General features: G+C 41.1%; 1 protein-coding gene across 1 annotated transcript; it reads left to right on the plus strand.

The window, feature by feature from the left end:
* Positions 1–890: 890 nt before the first annotated feature.
* On the plus strand, positions 891–17255 carry golga7bb (golgin A7 family, member Bb). The gene is given in 7 exon segments (XM_042502595.1): positions 891–927; positions 1622–1667; positions 1669–1732; positions 7946–8071; positions 8952–9104; positions 13275–13376; positions 15076–17255. Coding segments are annotated over 7 exon segments (615 nt in total). The 3' UTR covers positions 15163–17255.
* Positions 17256–17612: the final 357 nt, after the last annotated feature.

The following is a 17612-nucleotide window of genomic DNA, read 5'->3' on the forward strand; positions in this document are numbered from 1 at the left end:
ACACTGATGATGAGCTCTAGCTGCTGAATAGATTCCTCAGACTTAGGTTTATGTCATGTGGTTAGTGCATACTGTGTGTGTGTGTGTGTGTGCGTGCGTGTGTGTGTGTGAGACTGAGAGCCTTGAGGAGAAAATACACTGGAGAATCTGGAATACACACACATGCATACAAGAACATGTGAGTATAAATACACACACCCCAAAGGGATCTCTGCCAGCGTGTGATTAGATACGCATCTTTTCAAGCAATCTGGAGCAAGCAGCAGGATCCTGGCAAATAATATTAGTTCTGCATAATTCTCATTTTGTTAAAGCTCTTGCATCTTATTTTTGGATTCTGTTTCCATTCATAAGAGCTGGATGCTGCCGTGCATTTGTGGATATATTTGTGCGTACATTTGGGCGTCTCTGTTAGAGTGTGATCTGAGCATACCTCGGGGACTGTGTGTTGTAGTGATGGAGAAAGTGGCTAATTTCAGCACATCATGACTCATGATGTCAAACAAGTATAAGAAAATGAGAATTTCACCCCCAAAATAGCCTCATCAAATTGATTTCCCTTGCTATCTTTCTTCTGAGTCTTTTCATCTAATAATCAAAAACAGTTTCCTGTCCTTGGAAGCGCAAAGAGCACAAAAACATGAGCTTTTATCTTAGCTGCCACATTTTTTTTTTCCATAGTCATTTTTATGAATTTTATGTCAACCCTGTAAAAAATTCAAACCAAGTAAGACTTTGATCTGTGCATGAACTTGAAGAATTTTGCTATTCTTGAAAGGATTTTAAAAAAGCAATATATAACACACCCAAGTGGGCTCTGATGAATGTTTAATATGAGCACTCTCTAATGGTGCATTAACTATATAGAGGAGAGTATGAGTCCCTGCAGCATGACCACTCTGCAGAACCAAGGCAGTGTTGGCTACAGTAAACACCTACTGCATGACTGTACAGCATTGCCTAAATGTGAAAACAGGCTTCCATTTGAATAAATCTGAGCTGCATTTGATGCTGGCAGTAACAAGTGATTCATGCTGAAGAATAAATTCACTGTAATTTTTCCCTGGGGACTTACATTGTCACTCACTGGTGATTTAATAATGACATAATATATTTTTATCTCATGGGTATCAATATTGCACTTCTGTATTCCTATAGAGCTGCCATAGAAATATAGATTATAGAGACTGCTTATGCACAGGGCCCAGTATTTGGTGCGATGCCCCTGGTCAGAACATTTATTTCTGTGCCTGTTTGTACACTCACCTCCTGCCTTTTAGTGTAGAAATGTGAGTTGTTGTTGTTGTTGCGCTTGGCTGGTCGCAAATAGAACCAGAAACCTAGGCACTTTATTTGAATTATTGATAAGCAAAGAAATTATTAATATTTCACAAAAAAGAAACAATAAATGAACCGCAAATAATTGTGAAAAAGTCACTAATTTGAGCTTTGATAGTCTGACCTTCAGCACTGAATCTAGGGCAAATGATTCCCGCTTTATGAATTAATAAAAAATCCTATTTAATTAGCACAAACCCCCTTTTTGCCCATCGCGCGATAACACTCGCAGGGTGCGCGCTCAGTCACGCACTCGCACGTGCACGCGCGCTCGTGCCTCCAGTCTCCCTGCCAAAGCTCTATAGTCGCGTTGTCCCGCACAGCACGAGCAAACGATTGTCGTTTTCAGCACGGGACAGATCCTGCACCCTCTCGCTGCAATATGGCGACAGAGGTAAGAAATTCACCTACTCCGCTGCCTTTTTTGTAATATTTTATGAACAAAACCCGGAAAATTATTCTCTTCTTCGGTTTTTTGTTTTTTTGTAAGAAATGCAGGTTGAGAACTGCAGTCTTGGAAACTGAATGTCTTGCTTCTCGTGCCTCCGATTTCTGTTTATCGTGGTTTGTGTTGCCTTAATTTAATCAAATCAGCCGGCTAGACGTGGCTCAGTGTGAATGTGAAGTCGAGTATAGAGAGGCATGTCACGTAAAGAGAATATTTTTCATTCGGGGGCTTACTTCCATCACACTTTGTGAGCTCTGTAATCACACTCAGACATCCTCAGAGTTTTCTTTTCATTTTCTTTTACCATACATAGTGTTTTTTGTTTGTTTGTTTTTTGTTTTTGGTTGGTTTTTTTTTTACATTTATTGTCTGGTAAGAAAACAAAATGTCAGTCGTGTAGAGAATATCCAGTCAAAGCTGAGGAGCCTGATGTGAGTGTTGGTGATGATGATGGAGCAGTCAGCACCATGGACAGGGACAGTCTCTCTCTGTCATACTTTTAAATTAGCTTGACATTGCTTTACTCTTCAAATGAGCTACAGATTGAATCAGCATTCCATACCCGGGCTCTCTTCATGCCTGTAATCAACACAGTCAACACGATTGGCAGATCTATACATCAAGAGTATGAAGCGAGCCCATCACGGACTGTATTGTTCTGGCAGTGTCACATAAGTAGTTACTCCACAAACAGCATCAACAGTGTTTGCTGGAGTATTTTTAGCCCTAGTGATGCCTGGAAGCTCTCAGGGCAGCAGCACATCTCCCCCTCTCCCCCCTTTCTGTCCTTGGTGATGTCACCATAATGCTGAAGACATAGCTGCCTTAGTTATCATAATAATGATCCCACTAGAGGAGACAGGTATTACTTTGCAAGTTTGAGCCAGCATATTATCATGCAAGCAATGTTTGCTTGTGTGTGTTAATTTGGGTGCTACATACACCTTAAACTATCCAAATTATGAGTGAGTGAAGTTGTATTTCAAGCCTAATGGTGCTGCAGGTAAAGTTGCAGTGGACAGTAAGTTGGACAGGATTCTTGATTATGTTTAGTTTTTTTTTTTCCGTCTGAGTCTGCAAGATATTGGCAGAGTGGCCCTGATTTCCTCTGGTGGTCTGCCAGTATCCCTGTCCAAGCCCCATCAATTACACACACACAAACACACACACACATGTGCACGCAAACACATCCAGTGTGTGCAAACCAGGACAGATTTTATGTCCAAGGTCCATCAATTATCCATGGCATATTTAATGCAAACAGGCTGCTGCAGTTTGTAACCATCAGTGTTCGGAGTTTGAGATGAGCAGCACAGTTTACTTCCTCTCTGTGCTTTTATCCACCTGCCTCTCTCTCTGTCTCATATTATATTAGAACTCATTTTGTGACATTTATTGTATGCCAAGTCAGCAAATGACTACGTACGTTAAGTGACTGAGTAACACACTGCAGACTGTTTGTGCTGCATGGACTGTCTCTGGATCCATTAAGTCCACTACTGCCAGATCCTCCTCTCAGTCTGTAGGCTAGCCCTGGCTCCAGTATTACACTGTTGACGAATAATGTGTGGAAGCACAGTAATCATCTCAGATGCTGGCAAAGGCTCAGCTCTTTACTGAAACAATGCTCCACCTGCATCCAAAAGAGATTTCCTCTTCCAGCTTTGGCCCTATGCAGTCGCTGATCTTCCACCTAGATGTCATGGAAATTTGACTATTTTGTCAACACTGTACAAACTTAAATGATTTATAGACCTCTGGCGAGCTCAGCTTGGCAACAAACATGAAAAAATGCAGCTCCCAATGGCAGAAAACCCGCTATATTATGAGGAGATGAAAAGAAGCTGAAAGTAAGAAAAATGCTGAAAGAGCTTTGAGACGAGAATGAAACTCCTGAGTGTATTTACTGTGCGTGCTGTAATTGTGTGTGTCCTTTGCAATGTCTGCCCACTGGCAGCACTCACCCGGGCTGTCGCTATGTGTTCCTTGAGTCGGGGTGACTAAACTATGAAGCATGTCAAGGCAATGAGAGTAACACACACTCACAGATTCAAGCTGGAGGAAATAGAAGGAGTGTATCAGAGTAGGAAAAGAAAATATGTTCAAAGTGGTGTTTTCTTTTTCATTTTAGGGACATCCTTGGTAACGAGATGCATCATGTGTCATCTTTTACTTCTGGTTTAATTTGACATAGGTCTTTTTTGATCTTTACCTTTCATTTTTTTGGTCAGCCAGGGACTATTTCCTTTCATAAAATATAAAATGCATAATTTTTCATACTTTGCTGTTTTGTTCCTTTATTTATGTCTTTTGTTTGTTTTAATGAGCTTCCTAACTGGTGAATATCCACCTTTAAGTTATTTTCACTGTTTTTATTTAACTTGTGTTTAATCATTATGCAAACAGATATAAACCAAACCAAAAGTAACACATGTGTGGGTGGAAGGAGAAATCAGATGGTGCTGCATGATGCAGAGCTTCTTAATAGAGTCTTGTGTGATCCGTATGACATTTTAACTTTGCTGTCTGCTTGTGTACTATATTTAGACACAGTAATAGACTGAATTTGAACCCTGATCTCCCACGCAGGAAAGTAAACATCAGCACTCTGCCAACAGAAAACATTTATCTTAAGGGCTTAAATGGACACAGACACGACCCCTCTGCCAGAAACATCAACACCATGTGACTGAAGAAATATTTTATTATGTTCTTTAGTATCAAAGTAGGATAACTGTTGGAGGACTTTGGTGATTGTAAATAACTTGTAACAACGTACAAGCTTCCTGGTTAATTAGGGAGAAGTTGGCTGACCTAAAAGGAATTCACCCAAAGGGATCGTTTGGATTTTAATTACCCATCCCATGTTATGTTGAATTTGTTCAGATTTTTTTTTGTCTTGCATGCTTCCACAGTGAACATAGAAACCAAAAACTGCGAAAACATTTGATGAATTGGAGCAAAAAGGGGCTGCATTTAACAACAGCAGAACTATATGAAAACATCTGTTTACCTATTTCACAAAACCTGTGAAGTATTAGCCCAGTTTCATTTATCCAGTGGTATGCTCAGCACTTCCCAAACACATTCAACAGACTAGACTAAAACATGAACAAGTATCTGGCCTAAGTAAAAGCGTGCATCTGAACGCTGCTCAATGGAATACGCAAGCAGAGTTCAAACGCACGTCCTTGTCCAGGCGCACTACTTTTATTTAAATTCTTTGTTCATTGTGGAGGCATGCAAGAAAAACAAAAAAATCTTCTAAAAATTTAACGTAACATGGGTTTGATATTAATAGATATATAAATGATCCTTTTGTGGATGAAGTATTCCTTTAAGCAACAGAAAAATATATATTTGAAGTTTTATTTCAAGTTCCATGTTGATTTAGTTACTGCTGCTACAGTTCGGCCCACATCTACTCACCACACAATGACAACACAACATGAAATGATGCAGAATAAATTAACTGGCACAACATTTTTTAAGAAGCATCAGTTTCAACATTCAACCACGACATCCCCATTAGACCAATCACTTTAAAAATCTGGAAAATCTGTTTCCAAGTTCATTAAAATCAAGGGAGTGGTGGGAGAAATGTCCTCTAAGATCCTATGTCTGGACAAATAAATGGACTCAGTGTTTGACAGGCTGCCTCAGAGACACATGACTCCTGCCTGCTTTGCTCAGCTGCAAGCTACATGCAGCACAGAGATGTAAGACAGAGGTCAGTAGGTCACCAACAAGCCAAAACACACCGTGATGTCCCACTGGCCTGAATGCAGTGCATGTGACGGTGAATGGCAAGCTGGCGAGGTTTCACCCTCTTTTAGCTGGACTTCTGTCAACTAAAATGTCTGCATCCTTTTTTTCCTCTGCCTCTCTTTCCCCAGCTCTTTCTTTCAATACTTTATTATTTTCCTTTCCTCAGATCTTGTCTTATCTAATTTATTTCCCTCTTTTGTTCCTTACTTATTTCCATATTTCCTCCTTTCTTCCAGTACTATTAATCTCTTTTTTCCATCCTGCTTTTCTACTTTCCTTCCCTCTTTGTCTTTTTCCTGTCCCCCATTTTCCATCCTTCTTCTCCTCTTCCCTTCCTGTTTTTTTTTTTCAAGAAACCTGAAAGTATTAAAACCTTAAAAACTGGACATTTGACGTTTAAATTTGGCAGCAAAACTCCTACGTTGGATCCTTGATTGCTTTTTACTGCCAACATCTGTTTGAAGTAAACAAGTTTAGCCCCTCTGGTCAAATTCTGAATGCAGAACTTCTGCTTTTAAAAGAGTATTTCCCCCTGTGGTATTGCTACTTACACATGTACTTTCATATTATACAGTATGTGCACGTATACATACAATGGCATACACCCACACACATTCTCACTGTGACATCAAAGAATCTGCATGATCTGAATGAATCCACCTCGGCCAGCTGATCCTTACTTGGATAAATGATTCTCAATCGTGTGCTGATAATTGCTTCTATTAATAGAGTGACTTGTTGTTCATCACGATGGCCTGAAGATAGGGAGGAGGAGGAGGAGGGAGGAAGAGAGCGGGGGGCAGTGGTAGAGACGGAGAAGGCAAAAAGAAGGATATTTAAAGCACTGGCAGACAGAAAGATCTAGTGACTGTGAGATGATTTTGGCTTTTGGCTGACAGAAATAGCAGCTTGGATGCTATTCTTGGTTGTGAGTGATATACCCTATATAGAGATGAAAGCCTGGCACTGTACTGTGTCTGCTTACTTGGAAATGACTCTCCCGGGCTCATACATGCAGGTAACCTCATAAACAGAGACTCTGCTTGCTTTCAATTATAACAACATTGCAGCAGCTTGCCAAACTCTGGCTGTGATATCCTTAGATTACAATAGAGTGATTATAAAAAGGCAACAACTGCACAAATTCTGTGGATTTTATAACATGATTCAAGGCTCTGAAATGAATACATGCATGTATTTATTCCCCTTCTCTCTCCCTCTCTTTATTGTCCTTCTGTATCTCTAATTACCATCCTCTTGAGGAGTAATTTAGATCAGCAGGGGGTAAGTTACACTGGCCCACTTGCTTGGGAAATGACTGTTTGGGTGGAAAACACACCACTCAGCACCAAAGTGCTGTAAAGGGGTGTCTTTCAAAGTGTTCGTTATTGCTGCAATTGGGCCTGTTGACAGTGGAGGAATGCTGTGGGAGCGCTGTCTACACCTGCAAAGCTGTTGACATAGTAACAGAGTACCATTCTCTCACTGTGTAGCCCCATAAACACCTGCACGTAAAAATACAACTCAAAAGTAGCAGGAAATATTAGATAATTTTGTGTACTGAGATCAAGACCGTAGCCATGCAATCAACATGGACCAAATCTGGTCCCCAGCCTCCAGAAAACAATGAAAAACAAATGTCCATATTATTATTATTATTATCCTTCTGTATTATTATTATTATTATTATTATTATTATTATTGTTGTTATTGTTGTTGTTGTTGTTGTTGTTGTTGTTGTTATTGTTGTTGTTGTTGTTATTACTATTATTGTTATTTACAAAGAATTTTTTTAATTGATTTATTTTATATAATGGCTGTACCACAAAGGCCGTTCAACATACCCTGGCCTAATTTTGACTGAGCTGACTCGACAAACTCTTCTCTGTATCACTGATAAACTGTAGGTTCCTGTGTAAAATAACGTTAAATGGAATTAAACAAAACATAATGGGATGCATATAGTAAGCACTACTGTAACTGCACAACTTTGTTTGGTGACATTTATACAACATTAAGGCGCTGCAATTTAAATAGAATGAATTTGTAATGTTTTCTCTCAGCTCAGAATCTGTGTGGCTCAAATACTGACACTCATTACAGAGTGATTACAGCTGTGAAAGGAGCTTCTCAGCTGATTTCAGATTAAACTGAGAAGATAACCTGCTCCCGACCGGATTATGTTTTCCACATAAATTAGCATGGTGGTCTAGCCAGGTTAAAAGAGAGCAACTGTCTCAGGAAGGAAAACCCTGGCTTTAGACTCTTGCTAAGACACTAATCTTGCTCTGTGGTGCAGTCCTCTGCTATTCTTGTACCTGCATGAATATAAATGTATTCTGGACCACAAATTTAACATGTGTGCTTCTCCCCTGTTGTGTAACTGCTCAGTTTCATAACCTCCAGGAGCTGAGGCACAATGCGTCGCTGGTTACAAAGGTGTTTGTGCAGAGAGACTACAGCGAAGGAACCGTCTGCCGCTTCCAGACCAAGTTCCCCTCAGAGCTCGACAACAGGGTGAGCACAAACACACACTCGCATATACACATCCAGGCAAATCATATATGTTGGCAAAATCCCAGCTCACCTGAAACAACACTCTCCAAAACAAAAAGACTGATGGCTCAGTATATCTTAATAAGATTAAGCACCCTGGATGACAAAGCACGTGTGAATGATGGATATTGGCTTGCGCATTAACTTGAAAGTTCTTGCTCCTTCCATAAATGGAAACAAACTTTTGCAGCATGACCTCTAATATCCTGCAGTTCTAACTCAACAATAGCTGAATAAGATTTATAACTATATTAAAAATATTTTCACACTTCACACTTCCTGTGGGCAGCGGGAGAGAAAGTGCTGTTTATTTGCTCTTTTCATCTTGCTGTATTAGCATCTGTGAATGCTGTTACAGTATGAGTATTACTGTAGATTTGTCCTGCAATTAGCATCTGAAGCAGACAGTTCACACACAGAGCAAGAAAGAAACATAAACACAGAGAGAAACACACAGGGAGTCGGTGCAAAGGGACCATTAGTAAACATCTTCTTAAATCACTACTCTGTAAATGTTCTCCGTCAGATGTTCAAACCACTGCTGTCACACTCATGATTAATTTTTCATTTTAGCCTCAAGTTTATTCTTATTCTTCAACTGAGGTGTGTTGATGAATTATTCGACAAAGTAGGAGTAATTTGGGTTGAGCAGAATGCAGCTGATATTTTTGGCAGGCTGTTTTATAGCCGAACAGCTTGCTGCCACAGTTCTGCCAGAAATCTTTTCACTTTTGCAATCCTTATGGTGTATTCATGCCTTCATATCCCTACCTGGATGTTTGTGTGTGTGTGTGTGTGTGTGTGTGTGTGTGTGGGTGTGGGTGGGTGGGTTTGTAAGTAGATTGAGCGAACCTTACTTGAGGAGACGGTGAAGACCCTGAACTCATATTATGTGGAGGCTGAAAAAATTGGAGGTCAGTCGTACCTGGAAGGATGTCTGGCTTGTGCAACAGCTTATATCGTCTTCCTCTGCATGGAGACACGCTACGAGAAGGTAATACACCTGTGCACACCTAAATGCAAGCACACAAAATGATCACATGTGTATCAGACAGATAATTTACCAATACAAAGAGGTTTTATCTATGCAGCAATGGTTGCTAATTGGGGAATAAACACATTGGATGAGATCATACCTCAAAGGAACAAAATGCTTATTAATTTTTTCTAGAGATTGGCTTGGTTTGGTTACTGAGGTGTGTCTTCATTCTGCAGCTAAACGAGACCTTCTGCAGAAAACTTTATCACTGAGCAAAAGGCAGGGTACAGGTCACAAATCTTTCACACAACTGTGGACAAACAAGCATTCACAATCACATGCATGTATATGAGACAGAAACAGCAACACCTGAAAGAAACTCAGACAGGCCCTAGGAGGACATGCAAATTCTAACACGAAAGGGCCCACAGTGCTGCCACCGTGATAAATATTTCAACATTAAATCATTTAATATTAAATGCATACTATGCAGGAAGTGTTAGTTAGGATTTGTAATCAGCATCGCCTGTGAAAGTGAAAACCAATCCTAGATTCACTCTTGTTAATGGAAGACCTTTGACTGCTGAGTTTTTCGCTAAATTTCCCTAAATCTCCATCCCAAAGATTTATTTACTTCCATATTTGTCCATTTTACAAAAGCTAGCTCTCCCTAAAAAATGTTCCAATGCAGTTGGGATCTCTGAGGACAGAACACACAGTTATTTACACCCATTGACACAGGCCGGCAGAGCGGGAAAAACTGGAGATACGATCTTATTCTTTCTTGCACAGCTGTCCGTTCACTAGTTTTTACAACTGGCTCAAAAGCCCACACCTGTGTGCCGCTGGGCAAGGCATGGCACGTCAACTGTAACATATTTACCTTCAGTGCAACCAAGATGTCCATCTCAAAAGGGGCAGGTGATTAAACCTCCGCATGTCTGTGTTGCAGCTTGTCGCTCCGCAATCACATCCACAGTCACATACGCAGTGATTAATGCTCTTGTGAGTGTGCGCCAGTGTTTTAGATGAGAGTGAAGTGGCGTAAAGTCCCAGCATGCCTCTGTGTTCTGATCTCTGTCACCCACAACATTCATCTCCCCGGTCTTGTTGCGTTTTGTAAACATTTCTTTATCAAAGCAGTACAGAGGCACTGGGAGCTTGACCAAGAAGCACAAAAGGACTTGTTGGTGTGTTGATGCCATACACGAACGTCCTGCTCTGAGGCTCCTTTCATCTCCCTGTCAGCTGGGTGCCGCTCCATTGGGACGCTGAGAAGCTATCAGCCCCACAGGAGAGTTGTTTATTCACTTGTTTAACTTTATCATCTTGGCTGAATGACGTTTACGACTGGCGATGATCAAATATACCCACCCAAGTTGATGCTGTGTGTGCACATATGTGTGTGTGTGTGTTTGAGTGCTGATAAAGAGGCCACACACCAGTGAGCGTGGATCAGTGTGCAGATTCATTGAAGCCCTAGATGCTTACATCTCACCCTATCAAAAGACACTGATTGCTCCCAGCATGTCCGAACAGATCCATGTGCGCAAAAGCATTCATAAAGCTGCCCTCACGCATACTATGTGCCCTCCATCTCCTGCTTTTCCTCGTCTATTATTCATTAGAATGTGCCTGCACATATGGGACTCACTCAGACACATGTATACACACATTTCCCTTTATATTGCACTCTGTGACATAAACAACTTTCATTCTAGCGGAGGAATACACACTCGTGGCATGCATGTGAAACAGACTGTGACACCTTTGCTTCTTAGGCGATATACACACACTCACAAAGCTTTTCAGGGCTGTCACAGACATGACAGTGCAGCAGCGGCACAGCTTGTATGCTTGACTGTCATATTGTTACGCTGAAGAGGACTGAGCTGCCCTGAGAGCTCGCTAGCAGTGAAAGGATCGGCCTTTTCCCTGGACCACGCTAAACCTATTAGTCAGGCCTCTGTGTGCCTCTTCTCTGTAATGCTTCATTCTCTTTGATGGAGTTCATAACAAAAGACAGCTTGTATTGTGTTTTTGGAGACACTGTCACTTTTCAAAGCCGATTATTGATTGCTTTCTGATTAGGTGTACTTGACATAGATCTGACTGATTTAAAACAGTGCAGTGGAGCAAACCACTGCATTTTGATGGCTTCGTCAATGTTTTTTAACTGAGGAATTTCTTGTTGCTCCCCGATTGTAATATTTTCCAGACGTTTCATTGCAAAAGTCTCTTCTTCTTCTACTTCCAGTGGGAGAAAGAAAGAAGTATTCTTCTGTGGTTTAGTTACCACTAGCAGGGGTCACTATATTAGCAGCTGTGCCCGCAGCTGTAGCAGGCCTTTGACATCCCAGAGGAGTGCTGCTCAGTGTGTTGCTCTGCAGACTCTATTGTTTTAATCTCTCAAGGCTGAGTGCTGCAGTGACCTTTAGTTAACTCACAAAAGAGGAAGTGAATCTGTCATGTTTAATAAATCAGACAGAAAAATGTTACATCCCAATACACAATACTTCAAAAGATAACTGTAGCTTTCAACTCAGGTCAGTTTTTTGTAGTTTTAAATGTCCAGTGAGTAGGATTCAGGGGGATATATTGGCAGATATGGAATATAATAACTATGTTTTCCTTAGTTTATAATCACCTGAAAGTAAGAATCTTTATGGGGTTTTTTTTACTTTAGAATAAACTGTAACTACATGCGGAGCAAGTCGTCTTTCACAGAGATGTTGTTACATATTTGACAAGAACTGACAAATAAAACACCTGCTTTAGACTAACTGTTTGCTTGTCACTGTGATCTAATCAGATCTAAAAAAAAATTAAAGATGCAGTTGGCAATTCTGGAGCAAGGCAGCTGACATTTGCGTCTTGTTCCCATGTTGTCAAATTAAGAATTCTTTATCAAGAATTACATACTGAACCTTTAATTTGGCTACTAGAAGCAAATGCCAAAGCTTTAAAACAAAGACTTTCATCTTTAAGTGATACAGTTGTTTTAGTACAGGTTCACAGATGTGCTGAAGATTGTGTCTCCTTTATTGGGAGCTGTGACAGCTCTCTCAGTGTATATGAGGCCCAATGGAGCATGCTTTAGCTGATTGACATGGTTAGGCAGAGTTTCGGAGACGCATGGCACATTCAGCATTGTTGGTGTCCACAGAGGCATAGCTGAGGCTGAATAAGCTGCTCTAATGATGCCACTTTAGCAAATATCTGTCCATTTAGCATCGGCACACATCAGTCAGCAGCCATTTGGTTGCTATCAGCAGCAACATGGGACTACATCAGAGTGCTGAGGCTTTCTTAAACACTCTGCTTGTCTCCAGGGCAAACTGTGTGTGTAGTTGCAAAGCGTAGGAGGATGTGTACAGTCACAGGCATGCTTGTTTGAATTTGTGTGCCAAGGCATGGTCTGAACGTAGCGCTCAGCTTCACTCCGCTGCTGCTCTGTGGTTTTTAGCACATTTGATGCAATACTCACTTGCAAAGCTGAGAAATAAGTCCAGTGCCAATGCAATCCAAATAAACTGTCCACCTCACATTTTCGAGTGTTTCCAAATTGCCCCGACAGTTAACCAAGGCATGACATTTAGCCTGAGAGAGCCATCTTTGGAATTAGGAACTAAAGCTTCCAAATGGAAAACTTCAAAAAGAGAAAAGCTCATGCTCGTCAATTTTGGTAATTCAATTCATACAGCCTTGCTTGACATGAGTGGCTTGGAACTATGTATGAAAATAACTGCCGTACTTAGAGCATAATGGAATTACTTTGAGTTTAGATTATAATGTTCAGGAAAAATAAAGACGGGCAATGACTCGATAGAGTCAGTATCATATGCCGTATGCTAACTATGCGCAGAAGGACTGCAAACTCATTTCTTCCATTTTTCATTTTTTCCACCCAAGACAGCACAGGAGGAGGTTAAAGTTGCTGCAGCCCTGCCCTCACTCAGCCTCTTTTGGGCACATATTATTACATCTAACACAGCATGCACTTCAAAAAATAACATGCAGGGAATAGATCCCTGGTTGGAATGTGTGTTTAGATTATTTTGTGCTAGATCACATGTTCTGCTTTTGTTTTTAGGGTTTCATCATGCCTCCAATGGTTCTAATCAAATCTGGATTATCTCCAAATGTCCTTCTCTAACCCCTCTCCGCCCCCCTGTTTTACTCCAGGTTCTGAAGAAGATATCAGGATACATCCAGGAGCAGAACGAGAAGATCTACGCTCCTAGAGGTCTACTGCTCACAGACCCCATAGAGAGAGGGATGAGGGTTGTATCCTTTGCTCATCTGCTGCTTTATGTGCATAACAAAAACAGGATAAAGGCCCGAACAAGACAGCCAGACATATAGAAGACTGACAAAAGGTGGCACTAGTTTCAGGGTTGTAGAAATCAGCCTCGAAATCACCAGTTCAAATGACTGGAACTGCTATAAACATCTGGACTGGATAAATGAATAAGTTATACCCCTCTTCCTTATAAATTACCATCAAGGTGCCCTTGAACAAGGCACTTAAACTCCAGCTGCTGCAGAGAAGTCGTCCAGCGGCAAAACTGTCGTTCCCAAGAGTAAATCTTAAACAGAACAGGGCTGAAAAAAGCGTGTGAGCTCCATCAAATGTCCTTTGATAAGAAAAGGTGAAAAAGTAACAGCTTGATGTGATGAATCAGCAGCCTAAGGTGTGAACACACGTGTGACGTTGTGTTTCGTTTGCTAAGGCCTTCTTGTTCTGTTGTATCATTCCAAAATAAGGTGCTTTATCACAGTCTTTTCAAATGTTTCCAGTTCATCACATGGCTCATCACATATTCTGGTACAGTTTTTAGAAGTGGCCAGATGTGTGTCTCTCTGTGTCAGCGGGAGAGATCCCAGTTCAGGTCCTCATGTAGTTAAAAGGCAGCAAGAGAGAGAGAATGTGTCCAGTAGACCATCACACAGGCCTGGCCCCAGACGGGCTCAAAGAACAGGCTCCAAGTCACAGGGCCAACCTATTACCAACACTTATTAGTCAATACACTCCTATACAATATGGTCTGTGTTTGTGAAGGCTGGTTGGAGACCTCATTCTTCCAAATTACAGCACAATATGTGTCTCACTCACATTACTTTGAGATCACCATTTTTAGACACACTTTAGAGTGGGCAAATCCACGCATCTAGTTGGAGCGGTATCTTCACCTCATCACAAGCGCTTTTACACTCTTCCAACTCTTGTCAAGCAAAAACAAGAAGCAGTTATTTTCTGAGCACCTTGGAGATGAGTCAGTCACAGGAGATTGCACTTTTTAGGACTTGAGACTTGATTGACTAAAATTAAAAGCTCCCATCCCTTAGACTTAGACTTCAGATAAATGACTTGAAAGGACTTTTTAATAATATTTGCAATTTACTAGGTATTGAGAAGTTATGTTTTGTATTTTTAAACATGGTCAGACAATTTCTAGTGCAATTCATGCAAATCTGGCAACCTGCAAGGTGTTACCAGCCTGGCCTCTCCGTCTTAAGTATGCTTGCTCATTGTATGCTTCACTTACATAAGGGACCTGACTTGACATGCTCGATTTTTAATACAGTAACTTGGTCATTGCTTGAGTCTTGAAGATTGAGACTTGAGAGTTCCCTGTGACTCACATGTGTCTTACTCCCACCTCTGGTATCCAATGAGAAAGCAACAGGGACACAGGGAGCAAATACACAAACAGTCAGTTCTTGAGCGTTGTTGTTGAATTTTGAAACTGTTTATACCAGTTTCTGATCCCTCCACTTAGAAAAATCTCATGAATTGTTTGGGTTGTGCACCCCCATGTTAACATGACAACACTCTGGGACCAAAAGTGTAGTGTCAGCAGTCCAAAAGCTTGGCTGGTTTGGGGGATCGTTGACTTGCACTGCTCTAGGATCTGCCAGCCCTTTTTTCAACCCTGTATTTTAATACTCTCTCCTTCATGATGATCCTTGACCTTCTCTTCAGCTAGAGATCAGTGTGTTTGAAGACCGGGGCTCGGGCAGCTCCAGTCCCAGCAGCAGCATGTCGTCGGCAGGCAGCAGCGCTCGGTGACTGGAGGGGCAGCGCCAGGCTTACGGGTACCACCACAGGGGCAGCGGGACTCTTACCAACATCCGCATGCTGAAACATGAGAGCACCAGGTTCTAAGACGAGTGGAGAGCAAAAGGCGAGGAGGTGATCCACAGCATTCACACTCTCCCTGCTGGGGCCTACAACGTACCACCACGAGAACAGGAGCTGTCTTACACAAACATACTGGATAACCGAATAAACACAACAGAACCCACACATAGGCAGTAGACACATGCACAAGCCAAAATCCAGAGTGTCTGTGAGGGAATATCTTTCATTCTCCAACAGTCATCCAAACCAAAATCTTTTGTTCCAGTTCTTTCTTTCACCATTTCTCTCATTCCATCACGTCTGTTCCATGAGTCACACCATCTCTGTTGTATAGCTGATGCAGCGGGCTTACTCTTGATTAGACTGGATGTCAATGCTTGATTGTTTCCAGGGGGGTCACTGTCACTTTGTCTCTCTGCTGACGCATATGCAGTGTAGTCTGATGTCTGTGCAGCAGCTCTGACAACTTAAAGGAGGAAAACTACTAACCTCCTGGGAGACCCAGTGTTCTCCGGTCTTGCTGAATGATTGCATTCATGTCAGGTGGTTGGGGTCAAGCTGCTTTGAATGCTGGCAAATTGGGCCTGCTGTGGGATCGCTCAGTTCTATGCTCTGTTCACATGCATTTGGCTTCAATATCAAACAGCTAACAGAGAGCACCTTGGATTATTTATCCCTCTCATTCACAGCAGTGGATACTAGTGATCCACATCGCAGCTGCAGGTCACACTCCTACATGCACGCACGCACACACACACATGCATATCATGTACACAACCCTGCCCAAGTACTCATGCAGACCTTAGCGAGGAGACATGCACGAACATGCATACTGTATATACACATAACTGTGGCTAGTGGCCATGCGTTCCTGCACACAAAATTCTGGCAGACGTGGAGTTGGAGTCAATCCTACAGACAATATTCTCTGTGGTCTCAGCTCATTGGGAACGCAAGCAAACTCAGGCCCTGTAAGACTATGCTTGTTTCCCTGGTAGTGTGTACGTATATCTGGTCTAAGGTCTAAAAATATCTTATATTCAATTTTTTATAAATATAAGCCTTAAAAGTCTTTGAGTAGTGTTAAACATGATAGACAGGAATTCGATCCAGGCACACCAAAACACATTTCAACCACTACTGGCCTTTGTCAGGGTTTTAAAAACAGTTTTTAAAGGCCTGATGAAGACCTTCAGTGGCCGAAAAATGTTGGCTCTTTTAAAGATTTAGCCAATACAATAAAGTCTTTTTAATCTTTCCCTCCTTGTTGATATATTTTTGGAGTTCCTGGATTTCTTTTCTATGTATCCTTTGTTGTACCCTTTGTTTCCCCATGAGCACTCAACATAAGGTTCTGATTTATGTTTGATCATACAGAGCAAACAGTCATCTTTTTTTCAAGTGTTAAATATTAATTTCAAAGTCTTAATTGCCACAAACACTCTATCTAATTTGATACATCCACCTTTTAATTTATTTTTGTCAAAATGAGTCGAGCTCTTCTGCATCAAAGTGCACATTTCTGATGTTGGAAATCTTAAAACCCACCATTAAACCTAAATTGTGTCTTTATACTTGCACTTACGTGTTTGTAAAACATAGATTAACCTGACTCACTCTAATAACCATATTCCTACATAAAACCGATATCTACACAGAAACACATAAATGCTACTTACCTTCAAGAATACCTGCACTGGTTGAATTGGAAAAAGATTTACCCCCCAAAAGAATTTTAAATTTGGTTAAAAATTATTTTGATAAGGTTTTAGAAAGCATTAAAATGAAGGGGCTGATAATTGTGTGTGTGTGTGTGTGTGCGCCATTAGTCTTTGCCTTACCTAGTGTGAGATGAAAGCTTGCTAATCATGAAGGAAATGTCAAAAAGCAAGGATTGGTGTCTCAAATGACCAAAATGAAACACACAATGTATGTTAACCACTACCAGTACTACCAGTGTGGATGACAGGGTTGTGTGTGTGTATGTGAGTATAGGTGTTTGCAGGAGAATCAGCACGCACAGAGCTCAATACCTGAACTTCTATTAGTCTGTTTACACTGCTCATGCAGATGCAGGCTATTTCTAGTTATACAAAATAAAATGTATTTGACATGCACACAACGACATTAAGACACACTGATGTTGATGCAGATGATTTCAGATCAGTGCTGTCTGTCATTTGTCAGTTGTGTATCATCAGAAATATGAAGGATCAGATGTTAGTCATTTTGACAGCTGTAGCTCCCTCTAGGGTCCCACTGAGGAAGTTCTGCACTTCTGTGAGAAAAATCATTGGAAATATTTGAATGTAAGGGCAAAGATAATAATATTCAACCCTAATAATCTCCTTAATTTAACCTAATATTTCTCTCACACT

This window comes from Plectropomus leopardus, chromosome 15 (assembly GCF_008729295.1).
Source record: "Plectropomus leopardus isolate mb chromosome 15, YSFRI_Pleo_2.0, whole genome shotgun sequence".
NCBI lineage: Eukaryota > Metazoa > Chordata > Actinopteri > Perciformes > Serranidae > Plectropomus > Plectropomus leopardus.